This window comes from Primulina tabacum, chromosome 12, assembly GCF_025594145.1.
Source record: "Primulina tabacum isolate GXHZ01 chromosome 12, ASM2559414v2, whole genome shotgun sequence".
Taxonomy (NCBI): domain Eukaryota; kingdom Viridiplantae; phylum Streptophyta; class Magnoliopsida; order Lamiales; family Gesneriaceae; genus Primulina; species Primulina tabacum.
Genome location: NC_134561.1, coordinates 30,221,323 through 30,234,694, shown reverse-complemented (window position 1 = coordinate 30,234,694; position 13,372 = coordinate 30,221,323). Strand labels below are relative to the sequence as shown.

General features: G+C 40.9%; 1 protein-coding gene across 1 annotated transcript; it reads right to left on the bottom strand.

Moving 5' to 3' along the window:
* Positions 1–3,832: 3,832 nt before the first annotated feature.
* Positions 3,833–5,098, bottom strand: LOC142520326 (uncharacterized). The gene is made up of 2 exons (XM_075623328.1): positions 4,947–5,098; positions 3,833–4,811 (listed from the first exon to the last, which is right to left on the bottom strand). The coding sequence occupies exons 1-2, from the start codon at positions 5,096–5,098 to the stop codon at positions 3,833–3,835; spliced, it is 1,131 nt and encodes a 376-aa protein (XP_075479443.1).
* Between the last annotated feature and the right edge of the window lie 8,274 nt (positions 5,099–13,372).

Here is a 13,372-nt window from a genome sequence, read left to right as displayed (position 1 = left end):
ATGTTCCACGGGTGTTTGGTCTTCTTCCCCTCATCATCCTCTAGGTAATATGCTGCAATTCCTGCTTTTCTAATAATTTTGTAAGGTCCTTCGTACTTCGGATCTAACTTCCCTCTTTCTCCCTGAAATTGGATTTTCTTCATGACCAGATCTCTTGTTTCGAACGATCGAGGTCGCACACTCCTGTTGTATGCTCGGACCATCCTCTTCTGATAGGCGGCCATCCGAACAGCTGCTCTATTTCTTTTCCTCTATTAGGTCCAAATCCATGGCCCTCAATTCATCATTATTTGGTCCATACCCTGTTACCCGAGAACTTTTTTGTCCAATTTCCACTGACAAGACAGCCTCAGTCCCATATACTAGGTTGTATGGTGTTTCTCGAGTTCCTGTCTGAGCTGTGGTTCGGTAGGCCCACAATACGCTAGGTAATTCATCGACCCATTTCCCTTTTGCGGAGTCAAGACGTGCTTTAAGAGCGTTCACAATAGATCTATTAGTGACCTCGACTTGTCCGTTGCTCTGCGGATAAGCCACAGACATGAATATCTGCTCTATCTTCATCTCTCTACACCATTCCCGGATTTTAGAGCCACAAAACTGTCTCCCATTGTCCGACACAAGTCTCCTTGGTATCCCGAATCGACATACTAGGTTCTTCCATAAGAATTTTAGGACTTCTCCTTCAGTGATTTTGGCCAACGGTTCAGCTTCCGCCCACTTAGAGAAATAGTCGACGGCTACCAATAAGAATTTCCTTTGACCAATGCTTATGGGAAATGGACCCACAATATCCATGTCACACTGATCGAAAGGGCAAGGGGAAACAACTGATCTCATAAATTCGGCTGGTTGCCATTGTATATTAGCATGCTTTTGACAATTATAACAGGACCTCACCATTATTAGCGCATCATTTTTCATGGTTGGCCAGAAGAAGCCTGCCATCAAAGCCTTCCGAGCCAAAGCTATACTTCCTAGGTGATTATCACAACATCCTTTGTGGATTTCTTGAAGGACATAGTCAGATTCTTCCGGGCCCAAGAATTTCAAAAGAGGTCTAGAAAAAGACCTCTTATACAGTATCACATCCAAGAGCGAGAAACGGAGTGCTCTCCTCTTGACTTCTAGAGCTTTTTTTAATTCAACCGGGACTTTCCCATGACATAAGTATTGCTAAACCTCATATCTCCAGTCTTCTTCCAACATATCTACTTTCCCAGCTTGAAGATGATCAATTTGCGAGACCAGCTCTTGTTCGACTAGCCCTGGTTCTGTGGGCTGATCCAGAAAACTGGCCATCTTAGCCAACCTATCTGCCGCTTCGTTCTCAGTTCGAGAGATTTGTTTCATGATTAACTCTGAGAAGTCCTCCTTAGCTTTCTCAATAGCTTGGGCGTATCTGACCATTTTCTCATTTTTCACTTCGAACTTATCCTTACTTTGCTGTATTACCAATTGAGAATCAAAATAGAGGACGGCCCGAGTAACACCCATGCTTCGGGCAGCCCTTAGCCCGACCAAAAGTGCTTCGTACTCGGCCTCATTATTGGAGGCCTAGAGGTTCAGCCTCACCGCCATCTTGGTCTCTTCCCCCCAAGGAGATATCATCACGATTCCGACCCCACTTCCTGTTCGACAAGAAGAACCATCTACGAAGATCTTCCATTGTTCTTTCTCCGATACTTGAACAGTCTCCGCCAGAAAGTCGGTTAAAGCTTGGGCTTTAATAGCAGTTCTGGGTTCGAACTCGATATCGTATTCACTGAGCTCGGTCACCCACTTAATCAATCTTCCTGAAGTGTCTGGATGTGAGACAATCTTCCCCAGGACGCTGTTAGTGAGGACAGTGATAGGATGTGTTAAGAAATAAGGCCTCAATTTTCTGGCCATGATAACGAGGGCCAATGCCAACTTTTCCTGAGTAGTATAATTGAGCTCTGCTCCCTTTAAAGCGTGACTCACAAAATAGACCGGCCGATGAACTGCATCCTCTCTTCTTACTAGAACCGAACTTGCAGCCTGAGGAGTGACTGCTAAGTAAACAAAGAGCTCCTCTCCAGGGACAGGTTTGTTCAAGATAGGAAGTTCCTTAAGATAAGTTTTCAGCTCCTGCAGTGCTTTCTCACTCTGATCATTCCACTCGAAATTTTTAGCTTTCCGAAGTACCTTAAAGAATGGAAAAATTCAATCTGCGGATCAAGATATGAATCGGGCTAGAGCGGCGATCCTCCCTGTCAGTCTCTGCACTTCTTAGATGTTTCGAGGAGAAACCATAGAGGATAGTGCTTGCACCTTTTCTGGATTAGCCTCAACGCCTCGACGAGTCACCATGTACCCCAAAAACTTCCCCGTCTGAACCTTGAACACACACTTGCTAGGGTTCAACTTCAACCTGTACTCCCGCAGAGTCTGAAAGGTTTCATCCAGATCCGTCACAAATTGATCGACTGCCTTGGACTTGATCAATATATCATCCACAAAGACCTCAACGTTCTTCCCAATCTGCTTTTTGAAGACCTTGTCCATAAGCCTTTGATAGGTAGCGCCAGCATTCTTTAATCCAAAAGGCATTACTACATAACAGAATGTCCCCTCGGATGTGATAAAACTGACCTTGCTTCTGTCCTCTTCCGCCAAGGGAATTTTGTGATATCCTTGATATGCATCGAGAAAACAAAGGAGCTCGTACCCTGCCATGGAATCGACCAATTGATCTATCCTCGGGAGAGGATAACAGTCTTTGGTGCAGGCTCGGTTTAAGTCGCGGAAGTCCACACACATTCGCCATTTTCCAGTCGACTTAGGAACCAAGACCACATTAGATAACCATGTCGGGAAATAGATTTCTTGAATGTGTCGTGCTCTTAATAAATCTTGCACTTGCTCCTTGATGATAGCGTCTTTTTCGGGGCCGAAGTGCCTCTTCTTTTGAATCACCGGTCGGCATTCGTTCAAGACATTCAACTTATGCTCCATTACCTCCCTCCTAACCCCTTGGAGTTCGGACGGACACCAAGCGAATACATCTTTATTTTTCTCCAAACACTGGACCAATTGTTATTTCAAGGGCTCTTCCAAGGTTCGGGCTATCCTCACGACTCCGGATGGGGGATTTAGGATAAGCTCCTCGCACACGTCTTCCGAAGTAACCTCCCCTGCTTCTTCGATTAGATGTAGCTGGTCGAATTCCCTAGACTCAGGTCGACTTGGATGTTCAATTTTAGCTGACTTATGCTCCACCCTTACTTCCTCCACATAACATTTTCGAGAAATCTTCTGATCTCCCTTAACCTCTCCTACAGCTTCTCTGACAGGGAACTTGATCTTCTGGTGCAGAGCCGAGGCAATTGCCATGAAAGCGGCCATGGCTGGTCTCTCCATAATAACATTATACGATGAGGGGGCATCAACTATCACAAAGTTGACAATCCGGGTCTTTCTAGTATCCCCACTCCCCAAAGAGAGAGGGAGATTGACGACTCCAAGGCGGTGTATCGCATGCCCCGTGAATCCAAACAAAGCCGTGGAGATAGGCTCTACCGTATATTCGCCCAAGTCCATCTGATCCATTGCCTCTTTAAACAGAACATTGACAGAACTTCCTGAGTCCACAAAGATACGAGCAACCTCATAATTGGCGATCATAGCTCAGATAACCAGAGCATCATTATGCGGGTCGGACACTCCCTTCATGTCCTCGATCCAAAAGAAATCATGGGGCCTGAGCGTGTTCTAGTGTTATTAACCTCCATGTTCTCCAACCTTCTGCTGCTAGCTTTCCTGGCCCGGATGGAGTCTCCATCTGTAGGCCCACCCGATATCATATTGATTATCCCTCGAGGGGGTGGTTGTTCCCGAGGCTCTGCCCTCTGCATATTTGAGTTAGCATTTTGAAAATTTTCCCTTTGATTCGGAGCTCTTCTCCTTTCAGGATCATTTTCCTCCCGAGTTCTCTTAGGGGTCGGTGTCCAACACCTGTACTGGCTAGAATTGCTTTCATTTCTGGATCTCTCTGGATGATCCGTTCTATTTCTTGATTCAAATGATGACATTCATCGGTAGTATGACCATAATCCTTGTGAAATCCACAATACCTTTCTGATCTGGGATTACGAGGTCCTCTGTCACTACTCCGAGGTCTCCGAATGAGTTGTCGCTCATCACATAGCTCCAATGCCCGGGCTTTGTTGACTTTCAAAGTTGTGTAAGTGGCAAACTGCCCAAGCAACATAGGTGGTTCGAAATGCCCGACCCTCGGCACAAGGTTAGTGGGTCGAACGTCTCGCGTAGCCTTGGCCGAGGCCTTCGGTTCACCTTTCCTAGCCATTTGTACTTCTTCCATGTTCATATACTTCTCTGCCCTAGCCAACAGTTCTTCGAAAGTAGCTGAGGGCTTTTTCACCAACGACTTGAAAAAATCACCACCTCTTAGGCCTTGTGTAAAGGCACTTATCAGTATATCCGGAGTAGCCGAGGGAACATCGATGACCATCTTGTTGAACCTCTTAACAAAATCTCGTAGGCTCTCCTGCTCTTGCTGTTTAACATTGAACAAACTCAGAGCCGTCAATGGATGTTTCTTGCTGCTTGCAAATTGGTGGAGAAAAGCTCTTCTGAAATCTTGAAAAGTTTTGATGGTCCCCGGCCTAAGAAAATTGAACCACTGCTGGGATGACCTGACCAAAGTGGTTAAGAAGACCATACACTTGATCGGGTCTGAGTATTGGTGCAATAATGCCGCGTTCTCAAACCGGGATATATGCTCTACCGGATCCCCCGAACCGTCGTATTCTCCGACGTTAGGGAATCTGAAATTTGAGGCAATTCAGCAGCCAATATCTCGGCCGAGAAAGGGATACCCGAGCCAGAAGGGGCGGAGGAGGGGTGCATTCCTCTCTTATCTGAGGCGTTCCATCTCCTTTCTTAAACTTTGTATCTCTTGCCTCTGAGCTTCATGATCCTCTCCTAGAGGAGGGTTGTTGTCTGGTCTCTGTGACAAGACTTGTTCTACAGTCGTAGTGATAAGCCGGACGAGCTCTGCCATGTTGGACGTTGGTTGATTGTCCTCTCCCGATCGACTCCTGGTACTTGCCATCTTATCTCTCTTTCCAATTTTCCCACAGACGACGCCGATTGATGATACCAAATTTTCCTTGGGTCCGGTCTAATGAGCTTGAGATTCAGATTTGCAATGCTTGAACCGGAGCGGATGGAACACTACCGGTCTATGCGAACTAGTAGATATTGGAAGGTGCCGAGAATTTTTCCGGCGTAAATCACTATGATGTTTCGATAGGATGTTGTGTTTAGGAATAAAAAAATGAGAAGACGCAATATGTGGAATAGTGCTCAAGGAAGTTCATCTTGTCTTCACCATGAAGTATACATGGGTATTTATAGTAATTGAGAATACTTCATACCATACTGTGCCGACGTCTATTTTAGGTAAATTTCTTATAACATTAAACTCTTCTCCAATCACTGTAAGTTCGGTCCGGATTTCTTGTCACGTCTAATAATACGGCGAGATTCTATCGTATTTAAAGATCATTCACGCTTTTGACATTTGACAAATTCCCTAGGGTAGAAACAGGACACCTGGGCCTAAGATTAATGTCACAAGCATCTGTTCTTGACAGAACCCTGGCGGCTGAGGGCTCAGCACTGTAGTTCAGTCGAGCACCAGGGCTCGGCCGAGCCCTGTCCATCACTTGGCCGAACACCATGGCTCGGCTACCAGGGGTTCGGCCGAGCCCTGTCCATCACTTGGCCGAACACCATGGCTCGGCTACTAGGGGTTCGGTCGAGCCCTGCCCTAGGGCTCGGCCAACAGGGGTTCGGCCGAGCCCTGCTCAGCCACCGAGGTTCGGCCGAGCACCAGGGCTCGGCCGAGCCCTGTTCATCACTTGGCCGAGCACCCTGGCTCGGCCAACAGGGGCTCAGCCGAGCCCTGCCCCAGGGCTCAGCCCACAGTGATACGGTCGAGCACCAGGGCTCGGCCGAACTCTGTCCATCACTTGGCTGAGCACCATTGCTCGGCCATCAGGGGTTCGGCCGAGCTCCAAGCTCGGCCGAGGTGCTCTAGAATAATGGCTGAGCCGTCTAGAGATGATATCGCATTCTAATGAGTCGTGCTCGACTGGCTACGTATTCGAATGAGTCGTGCTCGACAGGCTACGTTTAAGGTTCTCTGGAAGAAATAGAACTCGAGCACGGTTGATTTTGGGGGCGTCAGTTTTATTTTATATCTATTATTTCATTTTTTATTATAATATTTTGTACTAATTTGCTATTTTGACAACTTATTCCAGAATGATAGAAAATCGAGACCCAGAAGATTTTAGTGTTCTCTACTTACAAGCAACGCATATGTTATCAAAAATTTTAATCTAGTTTGGATGTTATAAATTGTAAATTATTCACACAATCGTGTACTTATATACTTAAATCATATGAAATTTTATGGGATTTTACAATGTGGTTTTCGAATGTGACAATTAATTGATCATTGCTCTTGTCGAACGATGGCGACGCAAGATGCACACATTTCATTTTAGATGTGGTGAAGCAACTGCCATGTTACAAAATGTTTTGATAATATTGGTCTAATAATTGATGGTGACCCAGTGACTGGAATAGATGTTTCACATACGGTTGGTCGATGACAACATATATATCTTGACTTGTTGGGATTGCGCCATCATCATCGCATCTTAAGGGTATTCATTTGTCTATGACTGCACTACACCATCACTGCATTTCTACCCTTATTGATGATAATAGTTAGGAAATAGATGTCGTGCAATATATCAGTTATGTAGCAGCGATGATTATTGGAGGAATATTGTTCCCGTATTATAAAGGAGGGTCCGCTAGACTCATGTTTTTGTAACTGCTGCATGATATTGATTGTGCAAAATCTTATAGTTGGCTAAATGAAGTTTTAGTATTCCTATACTGCAAGTTGTGCAGTGCAACATATGTATAGAAAAATCTATAATATTTGGACTTTTAAATATCTTGCACGTATTAATAATTTTTTTCATTATTAATATAATGCATGTCTTTTTAAATGTTATTATTATTATTATTAGATATGAGCATGGAGCGGGATTAAAATGGATAATCCCGACCGAGATGAGTTAAAAGTTGTTGCGCCTCCAACTCAACCCGATGATGTTTTTTTTGTTGCTCTATATGGTGCACAATAATATTTAAAATTTGTTGTCTTAATATAATCTATAACTATTTTTAAATTTTTTAATATGTAACCATATTTGTTAAATTATAGGTGGAAAAATATATTTAGTTACACACATTCACCGCTCATGCCGTAAGAATTATAAGGGACTATCTTGATCGTATGAACAATGTAAGAATTCTAAGGGATTATCTTGATCGTATGAACAATAATGAGGTGTTTTTGGATAATTTAAATTTTGTAATAATTATATAATTTTTAAAATGTAACTTTTTCATTTTAACTTGGTCGTTTACAAGAAAAATGATATAGATGTAAAAACAATTATCAATTCATAAGACAAAAAAATATGGAGATGTGTTTACCCTCTCATTTGCTTTGAAATTGTGGAGATACATCCGCTCAATCGGGTGATGAGACAATTCAAAATATGACAATCTATTCCAGTGTCTGCTCTCAACAACGATGAACTTCATAATATCACGAGAATTGGCATCGCAACACAGATTGGAGAGAATATCATCAAAATGCAATTCTTATATGGAATAGAAAGTTGAGATATGTTCTCCAAAGAGAAAAACACGGGAGATCGAGGCAAACCGATGATGATTATTTTCAACAGTATGAGTGAATAATTGTCCACTTTATATCTCCTACAGTGTATGGGATTGATTTTTGGCCATATCAATACTATATGTTTGCCGAACAACGTAATGTCCAACAAAATTTTAGTACACTTCTCTTTATTCGCATCAGTCATCATTAAGGTGTGGGAGTAACATGGTTAGGCCATCAATTGGTTTTACCACTAGTGGTCCATCAGCTAAGTTTAATATTGTATGACCCTTTGTTGGATATGAAACTGCAGGGTCATCCAGGCCATCAGATTTTTCGATAATACATGGTCATCTGTTTTAGAGTAGGTTCCCGTCTAGTCAAGTGTTGGCGGAGTGTTCACAATGAAACTCTATGTATAAACAATATTTAATTTAATAATATTTGAAATTATTTTTTTTGGCACATCTTTATCTGTATACTCATGCTAGTTACATAGATAAAGTCCTTGAATATACAAATAGTAGAAAGAATATGAGATGCTCATATGATGAGTATCATGAAACTCATATTTGCAATACTGTATATTCTAAACAGTTCCTAGTCGATTCAGCCGCTGCTAAGAAGAATATAGGCCGCTCGAGTTTGAGACTAGTATCTGCGATGTGAGTACTATGTTTCATTGGTAGGGGACATTGTGATGTCCGAACATACAGATAGGTGCTCCTTGTAGAGTGCACTGAACAACCCTCCATAAAGGACTTTCCAAGTGGTTCTCAGTTATCGAGTGGAAATGTCTTAGTTTATGGTTGTACACCATTAGTCCTTATGACCCGGGACAACACTGAGACTCTATGTGCTAGCATTACACTTTGACTTGTTTACCAACTCTCATGGGTCATCAGGTGGCAATGTTGGATGTTTTGTTGAAACATATAGGAGTCGATGCATTGTAGTCGGGGATTCACCGCTCATCTTCGGGTATGAATATCCTATGTGATCACATGTATATGTAGTATGAAATCTCTTATCAGAGTATGGTGGAAATTATGAAAGAGGTTTCATAGATTACACCATCGATGCAACTACGACATGACACATAGTATCGATTCTTTGACAGCTCTCGATATACCAATAGTTCTCGAATCGATCAGGATATATGAGATGAAGGGACAGTACTGTATGCTAACCATAATAGATTGGTTCTTGCAGACACTATCATTTGATACGTAGGGAATCATGTAAGCGATGCTGCTAGGCTTTTAACATGATTGGTTGGATACTATCAGACTTGAGTTCTGACGTTCGTATTATCAAGAAGTTGATAAGTAAGAATGGAGCAACTGGGGTTTGCTCAAATAAGGACATGTTTAGTCCCGAATCACATTGAGATGTGAAATCACGGCTAGTTGTATCATTGAACCATTGAGGGTCACACAAGTTCTAACTTTCTACATCCCGTTGAGTGTTGAACGGCTTATAAAGGAGTTTATAAAAGCAAATAAAAATAGAAGTATGACTTCTATAAGGAGAATGTAATTTTTAATTTGAGGAAGTGTTCCTAAATTAAAAGTTTGTCAAACAAATAATGTATTTGAAAATTGTGATTTTCATACATTATTATGGACTAAATTAAATTAATTCAAGTGTTGAATTAATTAAACACTAGTGGGCCTAGTAGAGTCCAAATAAGTAAATTAATTCAAGTGTTGAATTAATTAATCAATATTGGGTTTTATAGAGCCCAATAGGAAATAATTATTTAACTAGTGGGCTTGAGTAAAATCAAGTGAGGTTTAATTAGTCTCAAATATGTTTGAGACATTTAAATAAAAAGTCCATGGGCCTTGTAATTGTTACAAGCCCAAATAGAATTGCATGCTTCGAAGGTGAAAGGTTGGAGGATACTTTTTCAACATCCAAGGCATGGCATGCCTTTGGAATACACAGCAACTTTTTAAACAACCAAGAAAATTTTCTCTCCCTTTCACTCCATGAGTTGGCCGAAATTTTTGAGTACCATTCTCCTTCATTTTTGCTTCTTCACTTGTTGATGAAAGCATAAAATTCTCAAAGAAAAATGCTCTAATTTTTTTAGTGCAAAATTAGAGTGGATCTACCTTGTTAGTGGTGGAACTAATTTTGAATAAATGAGTCCATTTTGAGCAAGGAGTGGTGTTGGAAGCTTGTAGATTGTCTACCTTCAAGAGCCAAGTTGTTTACAACTTGGTTGGAGCCAAAAACATCAATCCTTGTGATTGATATGTATATTTCCTAAACACACTATGAATGTCATCTTTGTGTTTATTGTATTTGCTACACATCTTAGTGTTTAGGGTGCTCGTTCTTGCTAGAAAATAATTTTTAAACTTCTGTTGCGCATTTCGGGCACCTTAAACGATCCTCTTTCAAGTGGTATCAAGAGCTATGATCACTATTTTGTGTAGCATATACATGATATTATATTGAGGTCGATTTCTAACCGCATGAGATGATTTGTTGCAACAAAATCGAGGCCGGTTTGGAGTGCATTTTGGGCAGCTTGGGCAGTCCGAGGGGCTGTCCAAAACGGTCAGCAAGGGCAGCCCAAGTGGCTGCCCGAACGGCCCCCTTCGAAAATTAAAAAAATAATTTTTTTTTGTAAGTTGGCCGGAATCTGGCTACGGTGCTCCGGCGACGGCGATGACGACTAGGGTTTTCAAAAGTATTTTGGAATATCAAAGTGTCATGGGCCTTGAAGTTGTTGGGCCATCAGATGGCTAATACAATTTGTGAATTTAAATGGACCAAAATGTTTTTGGTGAAAAATAATTTTTTGGGCCCTTAAGTTTAAATTTACAAAAGTTGTACATATTTTCTCATAAAATAAATAATTGAAGTTGGACTTTAATTATTTATGGTAAATTGTGATTTACAAGAAATTCGGTTATAAATAAATTAATTAAAAAGTAGACAATTGAGTTTGTATACTTTGTTATTTTAGTTTATAATCGTGGCAGTTAGTGATTGGATCAAGATATATAATATTGGATCAATTGATTATTGTGATAATTAATTGATGGTGTATGATATATGATATTATGTATGAATGATGATCGAAAGCCCAAGCCCAATTTGCTAGGTGTATACTAGGATATTTTGTTTTGAATAATTGTAATAATTATCAATTTATAAAGTGAGCTTGGTTTATGGCCCGTTCCCACGCCATGAGATGTATCCCTATTTGCTATGGATATTTATTTGTAAATATTAGTATAGTGGAAGATCAAGATTGGAAGATGGTGGCCTTGATGATTATGAAGATCGAAGACATGTAAATATTGAAAGTTTATGTAAAAGTTGCATTTGCATCCCATGCAATTTCCCTAGGATTGGACCTAGGCCCGTGCTTAGCTCACACGGGCCATTAGTATTGGTGCAATTGATCATCCTTGTTTAGTTTACTGTTTATAATATATGCATGATATGTAATAAATAATGAGTATGTGCGTTATTATTATGATAATAACAAAGTTTCATTAATCCAGTAAACATACGATCAAACATGGCGAGCTTTTAAATAAAATTAATGATGAGACCTTTCAAAATTAAAAACCCTCATTTTGAATAAGATTCAAAATTAATATCAAGCCCGAAAAAAGGAATTATAAAGATGTTTATAATTTTCATGTCATCCATCGACAATGGGTGCATGATAAATGCAACCCGTGTTCGGGGCTCGACTCATATTATTGGGGGGACCCTTGACACCGGAAAGCTGTAACATTCATTGATATGGTGATGTGAACTACGTGGAACTCCCATAATTCCAGCTCATATTATTGAAGGAACTCATGGCGATCGTCCATTAAGATTCAACATCGATGGGTAAGGCTTGACACGTAAAGATGAACGACGTCATATTATTGGGTCTTAATCAAACGTGAGACAAAATTTTACATAGAGGGTTGCATGGTGATGCAATTGGAAACTACCTTTTAGGAATTATGATTGGCTTATATTATTCGGGATCATAATTTGCTAATTGGACCTGACGTACCTACTGAGGAAAGGAGTTTCCCGTTTTTACTAGAGGGTAGTGAAAAATGTCAAAAATAGTGGGAGTGAAAATTTATGAAGTAAAAGTCCATACTTTATATCTTATTAAATATTTTAAAATAGTCATTAACATTTATCTGTTTTACTTTTCAGTATTTTTTTGACAATGTCTTCGATTTTTCGCAATCCGCTATCTGCAATACTCGACAAACACGTATTAACCGGACCTAATTACCTCAATTGGCTAAGAAAATTAAAAATCGTCTTGAATTCGGAAAGGATAGCATATACACTTACTGAGTCGCCCCCTGTTGAGGCTCCGACTAGCTGCACTCCTGAGGAATTGCAGACTTACAAGGAATGGTGTGACCATGACTTGAGAGCTAAGTGTTATATGCAGGCTTCTATCAATGATGAGCTGCAGAGGCGTTTTGAGGATGCAAAGAGTGCTGCTGACATTCATATGCATCTCAAGGAGATCTTTGGTGATCAGACTCGACCTCTTAGGCATGCTACCATCAAGGAGCTAATCACTTTACGCATGCGAGATGGGGCTTCGGTCCATGAGCATGGCCAAAATATGATTGGGTTCGTGGACAAGCTCGTTGGCATGGATCTTACGTTGCCTTTGGAGTTGACCACCGACGTGTTGCTCTTGTCACTGCCTAGCTCATTTGATCCTTTTGTGGTGAATTTCAACATGAACAAGTTAGAGCCTACCCTTGAGGATTTGATGAACATGCTTGTGACCTTTGAGACCACCATCAAGAAAGAGAAGCCGGTTCTTTATGTGAGTTCTTCATCTGGTACGAATACTGGTCCACCTAGGAAGGGAAATAAGCGTTCTTTCCAACGTCCCAAGAAGAACGTGCCCTTGAAGAGGCAAGCTCTGAATCCCGTTGTGGCAGCCATACCAGTGAAGGCTGACAAGGCTGCCGATATTTGTCATCACTGCAAGAAGCCTGGACGTTGGAGGCGTAACTGCAGAGAATATCTTGCCCAGAAGATTTCAGGAAATGGTATGTTCTATATTGAAGTAAACATTTCAATTAACTCTACTTCTTGGGTTTTGGATACCGGCTGTGGCTCACATCTCTGTAATGATTTGCAGGTGATGGGAAGAAGTAGGAGGCTTAGGGAAGGTGAGACCTTCTTGAGGATGGGCAATGGAGCAAGAGTTGCTGCCAAGGCCGTAGGAGATGTTTACTTGCTTTTGAACAATGATTTTAAGTTGATTTTAAGAGATGTTTTGTTTGTATCGGATTTGGTGAAAAACATTGTTTCCATTTCTATGCTTGATAAAGATGGATATTATTGTTTATTTAGCAAAGGTGTTTGCAACATTTACAAGAATGAATGTTTGATTGGTACTTGAGAACTTGAAAACGATCTCTATAACTTAAAATTGAAAGATATTCCACTAAACAATGTCCAAGCAATAACAACAACAAACAAGAGAAAACAAGATACTCTAAATTCGGCACAATTATGGCATGCTCGATTACGACATATTTCCCTAAGAAGGATGAACAAGCTAGTGGGAGTGGGCATGTTTGATATGTCTGATATTAATTT